The 7,420-nt window shown below is 34.2% G+C and overlaps 1 protein-coding gene across 2 annotated transcripts in view; it reads right to left on the bottom strand.

The window, feature by feature from the left end:
- The window catches only part of Orc5 (origin recognition complex subunit 5), a 103,634-nt gene that overhangs the window by 90,507 nt on the left and 5,707 nt on the right, over positions 1 to 7,420 (bottom strand). For both annotated transcript variants that reach the window (XM_048786171.1, XM_015488374.2), the window contains exon 3: positions 7,150 to 7,350. In XM_048786171.1, coding sequence (XP_048642128.1) covers positions 7,150 to 7,350 — 201 coding nt within the window. The remainder of the gene's footprint in view (positions 1 to 7,149; positions 7,351 to 7,420) is intronic.

The following is a 7,420-nucleotide window of genomic DNA, read 5'->3' as shown; positions in this document are numbered from 1 at the left end:
AAAAAAAAAAAAAAAAAAATGCACTGTCAAAAACCAATTATGAATTAACTTTTAAAATGTTATTTACATTCTTAAAACAGACTTGTAACACATTTTAATGTCTAAATAGAAAATTAATTATAGCTACAATAAAATTATTTAATACCAAAAAAAGATAATGGTATAAGGTGCTCTGAGGGCATTTTCTTAGATATATAATAAACCATGTGCATTTTTCATTACACTTGATAAAAGATAAATACCTACCACGAACCAAAAATTACACAACTCTATGACCCATGAAAAACAGAAATAGCTCTGAATTTCATCATACAAAACTTCTCTTGCTTGAACTTTGTAATAGCATGGTACAAAAGTTCTTCTTTACCTAACTAGATAACCGATCATGTTAAAAAAAGATTAAATTTTGTCCAGTGTTATGATAATGCTACTGTGACTTTTCAGAAGCATTTATCTTTTAGAGATATACAATGAGGCATTTATAAGTATCATGATACGATACAGGGGACAACAGGATGCGTACAGATTATACAAGTTTGGCCAAAGGCTAATAATTATTCAAACTGGGTGATGGTTCATCACACTATTCTCTTGATTGTACCTAACTTTGATTTTGTTTCTTCTATACCCCCCTTTAAACTTTCCTTGCTGTATTATTTAAAACAAATCCCAGATACTGTATCATTCTATCCACAAATGTCAGCATGCAGCTTTAAAATAAGGACTCTTTATGAAAACATAACCACAGTATCAACATACGTTGAAGAAATTTCCCTACTTGTCCCATAAACATTTTACTGTTAGCTTGTTTGATTCAAGATCCAAAAAGGTCCACACGCTATATTTTATTACATTTGGATTATTTGTCTTCAAAGTATCCTCTGTGTAGTTAACTGTCTACTTTTGCTTTATTCCTAGACTTGTGATTGTATTCTAGGCCTTCCCAGATAATCTAGGTACATCTGTCCATCTCAAGACCCTTCACTCAATTGCATGTGAAAAAAGATACTTTTTCAAAATAAGATAGCATTTACAGGGTCCTGAGATTAGGAGCTGATACCTCCAGGGACTATTATTTGGTCTACTATAGTGCCCCACTAAGTTAAACTCCCAATGTAACCAATGAGTTGGACTTTTGTGCTTTATACGTATTTGTTTAGTGTCACTATGAGTTTATAGTTTAAGATACTTAAATATTTCCACCCATTAATTCATTATATTTTTGTCCAATTTTTTGCCAGCAAGCTCCCTTTCAAATTGGCTTTTGTGTCTTTCTTTAAATGACCCTAATAGTCATTGATAGTTCCTAGATTTCTAGAATGGTAAAAAATCCTAGGAACACCTTGCGCATTTTCTGTCCAGAACTAAAATCATTCTTTCTCCAAAGAAACCTATTTTTATTTCCTAAACATTTACATTTCATTAATAAACCTTATTGCAAATTATAATCATAAAATTAGGAATAAGATTAAGATGCAGGAAATACAAGTTTCCCCAAATAATCCAAGTTGTTTATATCTATTTTATTTAATAGACAGATTGAAACAATGTGTGAAAATGATCATACTTAAAATGTTTTATTTCTGAGCTGGTATTATAGCTCAGTGGTATAGTGCTTGCCTAGCACATGTTACGAACTGGGTTCAATCCTCAGCACGTTGAAAATAATAATAATAAATACATAAAATAAAGTTAAAAAATGTTTTATTCCTAATTTGTTTGGATAAGATAAAGCTAAAATCATTTATTGCTATAAAGATACAGTTTCTCCACCATACATTCCCATAATGAAAAATTTCCATTAATCTCCATTTAAATAAATGAAGAACACAAATTAATTCAAATAAATTGGTCAATCTTTATGCTTATTTTAATGAAAAACACAAAGCTTAACCAGTAAATAGTTCTTCTGATTTGATAATAATTAACCACTGTACTTAATAATTTTGATATTCTAATTAATAGTCCTTTTTCAAAAGCCATTATCAAATAACTAATATTCAGAAGTAAAAATATAACTTAGATCCAAATATTTTCCTTCATAATTTACACAGAATCATTCTACTAGATTCTTGATTTGTAAACTAGTTTACTGACTAGAAAAAAAATTCTTAGCAACTTTTCTATATTACTTCCTCAGTACTGAAGCTTACATTCATATATTGGACAGCTTAGCAATCTATAAGGTTACTCTAAAAAATATTCTATATTAAACACCTGTACATCTTTCTATCCCTAGGCAGCTAACAACTAACTTACTGAAAAGTACTTTGATCTACTAGGTCTAAAAAATGGTCTTAAAAAAAAAACATTTTTTAGACCCAGTAGATCAAAAGTACTTTGATCTACTGGGTCTAAAAAATAAGTCAGGCCATGACTTATTCCTCGTGGTTATTTCTAAATCATTGACTCTCCCTCCTTAATAAAGTCACTCGTTTTTGAAATTCTATTTTTTGGGGTCAGCCACGTATTCTGGTATCATTCCTCTTTGTTCCTTAAGGATTACAGTTTTTGATTACCATTTCTCTAAGACAACTTCTATGTTTTGAATAGCTGACACTCTATGGATACACTGGATTCTTAGTTCCTTACCTTATGAAACTAATGTCATAATACTAAAATATTTTTTGCCTTTTTCACCATGTTAACATTTGCACTAATGGTGCAAAAAACAATGGTGGTTTAAACTATTGTCATCTTAGCATAAATCAACAGAAAGGCTGCAAGCAGCCCTAGTAATCATTATATTCTTCACTATGCTCTTTTGAGAAGATATAAGAGATGAGCTTTTTCCTAATCCTTCTGCTACATAAAGCCAAGAACCCTGAATATTATAAATAAAACAAAGCTCTGAAAAGTGGAAAGCAGAAGGCAGAATGGCTAGGGACCTTGGGCGCAGAAGAATGACTTCAATGTTTGCATCACCTGGTCATTTTGCTTCACATATCCCAAACGTGGAGTTAAAGAAGCCAGCAATACACAAAGATCATTAGGTGTAGACCAAAAAGCCCCAACAGAAAACTACTCTCTCTAGATGAAAAACCATGAAAGGGACAACCCAACAAGACTTCCAAGACACCACACTCCCAAGTTGTCTCTGCATTGCTGATTTCCTCTCACTGTCCTTGTTTGTTTTTCCTCATCCCCTAGTCTCAGTCATTGGTCTCATCTCTTTCCAAATTCAGCCTCTCTTGCTAATCTAATCCAGTCTCAAAGATTTATATACAATTTACATGTTCACTGCTTCTAAATAATTTCCCCACATTGGACCTCTCTTGAACTCCAGATTCACATGTGCAACTAGAATATCTTCCACTTGGACTTAATAGTCCACATCAAATTCCTGATCACTCCTTCCTTCCTAGCAATGCACACCTATTGTAGTATTAATTCAGATAATGACTAAGCCAGCTTTTTAGGTGCTCAAGTACTTTTTTTAATACCAGGATTAAACCCAGTGGTGCTTAACCATTGAGCCACATTCCTAGCCCTTTTGTATTTTGAGAGAGGATCTTGCTAAATTGCTTAGGACCTTGCTAAATTGCTGATGCTGACTTTGAGATTGTGAGCCTCCTGCCTTAGCCTCCTGAGTCACTGAGATTACAGGTGTGCACCACTGTGCCTGACAACTCAAATACTTTTGAGTCATCTTTGACTTCTTTCTTTTTTTCTCCCCCTCTCCCTTCACTGATACATCAGGAAATTCTGTCAACCCACCTTTCATATCCATCCAGACCATTTTTAACCACCTGCACTGCTACTAACAGGTTCTAGTCAACACACGTTTTGCCTAGAATATTACAAAAGTCTCGAAGCAAGTTCTATTAATTTCCTAGGGCTGTCTGCGGGGTAAATAAATAAATAAATTTCTTCACTCTCATAAAACTTCCAAATGTGTGGGTTTTTCACACACCAAACAATTTTCAGTTCTCTGTGGACATCAACTGGGTATCCTACAATTGGATTCAATTCTGACACTATCTACCTGGAGTTAGAATCAGATTCCACAAGTTAAGGGAGGGTTCCCCCCACTCTTGAGTTTGAGAATTTGCTTGAACACCTCACAAAATGCAGGGAAACATTTTTTTTTTTAGATATCTACCTGTTTATTAAAAGGGATACCACTCAAGAATAGCCTATTTGAAGGTTCCATAGCACAAAGTATGGGAGAGGGGAACAGCACTTCCATGCCTTTTTCAGGTACACCAACCTTCCAGTACCTCTAAGTATTCAGCAACCTGAAAGCTTTCTGAACTCCTTACTTTTGGGGATTTTTACAGAGGCTTCATTATGTATGTAAAGTGATTAAACAGTAGGCCAGGGGCTGGGTCTACAGCTCAGTGGCAGAGTGCTTGCCTAGCATGAGAGGCACTGGGTTCAATCCCTAGCACCACATAAAAATAAACAAATAATTTAATAAAGACATGCTGTCTACCCACAACTACAAAAATTAAATAAACAAAAACAAAAACGATAGGTCACCAGTGAATTAGTCAATCTCTAGTCCTTCCTCCCTCCCAATAGGTCAGGTTGTGGGCCTGAAAGTTCTAACCTACATGATTAATTTCCCTAATAACCAGTCTTCATCATGAGGTTATTGAGGAGCCCACAGCCACCAGACAACTCATTAGTTAAAAAACAAAAATTAAAACAAAACAAAACAAAAAAATATATCACTTTGAGATGCCAAGGATTTTAGGAGTATGTCAGGAAATGGAAAGAATACCAAATATATATTTCTTATTATATCATAATCAAAGGCTACCACAATAAAACACCACAAATAGGTGGCTGAAGCCTACACTTACTGTCTAAAATAGAAGTATTGAAAGCACCTTATTCCCTCTGAAGGTGCTGCAGAAAGATCTATTTCAGACTTCTCTTCTAATTGCTGGTAGTTCTTTGACTTGTGGCAGCACAACTCCTATCTTTACATGGCATACTGCCTATGTATGTCCATCTCCAAATTTCCTCCTTTTGCAAATCATATTAGATGAGGGGCCTATCCTTCTCCAGTGTGACTTCATTTAACAGAGTAGAATGGCAATTACCTTATTTTCAAATAAGATCACGTTCTAAAGTAACAGGCACTCAAAGATCAACATATGAATTTTGGGAGAAAACAATTCAATCCACAACACTAGCATGCTTGCCTTTACCTTTGCACCCTTCAGTTGATTCTCAATACCACCTCTCCCCACCCTATTTACAGTATTCCAACCACAAAGGCATTCTTGGCATGCCCCAATTTCCTTTGCACTTTCATTTAATCTCTTTCCCTAGAATACTCTTTTTACAAATGTTTGTTCACGGCTTGCTTCAAACTTCTTTTACATTTTACTCAGGTATCATAATCTCAGTAAGATGTCCCCTATTTAGGAAGACAACTATTATACTGTCCCCTATCTCCCTTGGTTCTCTTCTTCAATGTCATGAATGCATTGTACCTGACATACTGTATGCTAACTTGTTTATTATCTTTCTCAATTAGAAGAGGGAAAAATAAGGTCTGTTCTATCTCTAATAACTAGAATAGTGTCCCTAGTAATACAGTCCTCAATATTTTGCTGAATATATAAATGAACAAAACTAAAATGTAGAAGAAAATATATAAAAATATTCTATATATTTTAGGAGATGCAAGGATGCATAAAATTTGGTCCCTTCTGTGAATTTATAATTTAGTTGTTATATTAAAATTTAATTCCAAATCCAGTGATAATTATTCCTCTTAAAAAGATTAGAGGGGTGGGCTGGGGTTATAGCTTAGTGGTAGAGTGCTGGATAGCACATGTGAAGCACTGGGTTCAATCCTTAGCACCACACAAAAATGAAGTAAATAAAAAATAAAGGTTAAAAAAAAGAGTATTTTGAAAAATTCACTAATGTAAAACACATTACAATAGTCTACCTTATTTGTAGGTTTGCTTTCCATGGTTTCAGTTACTCATGATCAACCACAGTCCAAAATTATTAAATGGAAAATTCCAGAAATAATTCATAAGTTTTAAATGGCATGCCATTCTAACTAGCTGATGAAATTTCTCGCTGCCCCACTATCCTAGCAGGGATGTGAATCATCCCTTTAGCAAGTGGATCCACATTACCTCCACCTGCTAGTCATTTAATAGCTATCTCAGTTATTAGACTGATTAATGTCAAAATGCTTGTGTTCAAAACCATTCTTATTTTACTTAGCGATTATTCAAAAGAGCAAAAGTATTGATGCTGGCACTTTGTATGAGACCAAGAAAAGCTTTATTGAAAGTAGGGTTTTGGGAATGTATACATACACCACAGATGGGGGACTACTGTACATATTTTCAATTGTCTGTTGGTCATTTTCACATTGACGTAATAACAATTCAAACTTAGACCACCTAAAAATCAAACAATTTGCTTTTCACCCCAAACCTAACCCATACACAAGTGACAAGTCTAACCTTTTCTGTCTTTTTCCATTTATTTCATTTTTCAACTTTTGCCCCAATTCTAGCATAGGCCCAAATTTCCTCTCATATCCATAGTCTTAATAGCCTCAAAACCATTCTTTTAGCATTCAACTTTTTCATCCTTCTCCAATTCATATTTAACACATGTTCAGAGTAATCTTCCTAAGCCATATTTGTTACTCTTAAAACCTTCACTCTTGTCCTTTCACTGCCTAAGAAATGAAATAAAGTGCTTTTGTATAGTTTTCAAGACCCTTCATTATTTGATGCCACCTATCATTCTAGACTTCACTTTCTCTTTTCAAGCTTTGTAACATACTACAACTAGATTATGTGGCATTCCCTGGAATCCATTCCATGCCTTTGGCTACACAATTCCCTCCATCTGAAATTTTTCTTCTTTAGTTTCTTCCAAAATTACCCTAATTATTCTATTAGTGCTTGAAATGCTACCACCTCAAGAAGCATACCAGAGGGATTTAGTCAGTAACTAGGCAGTGATTATCACTTATCACATTCTGCATGCAGTCAGTCATATGTGAATATTAATTTTAATTCTTCTGATAAACAAAGTTCCTTTTAGATAAAGAATAGTACCAACATTTTTGTATCTCCAAAGCACCTTGTATAGTAGCTATTGGGGAACTGATCTAATAAACAGTTTTCACATAAGAGATGACATAATCAAATTACTTACAATGTATACAGTTTGATCCTTGAGACTTTCAGCTTTGGTTACTTGTTTAAACAAGCGAACAAAGTCATTAAATGTTTCACAGGTTATTTCAGTAGAACATCCCTCCTCTGACGAAGTAAGATGACTCAACTTGTTTAAAATCTTTTCCAAAAGTAGCCTCAAGGTAAAGCATTCGACACAATTCACAAAGACATGCGGGAGCTGAAAAGGAAAACCAAAAAGTATAAATAGAAAATGTAAATGCAATATACATTTGTCTTTCTATGGGGGG

This window comes from Marmota marmota, unplaced genomic scaffold, assembly GCF_001458135.2.
Source record: "Marmota marmota marmota unplaced genomic scaffold, marMar, whole genome shotgun sequence".
Taxonomy (NCBI): domain Eukaryota; kingdom Metazoa; phylum Chordata; class Mammalia; order Rodentia; family Sciuridae; genus Marmota; species Marmota marmota.
Note: the sequence above shows the minus strand (reverse complement) of the source record. Positions and strands in the feature narration are given on the sequence as shown.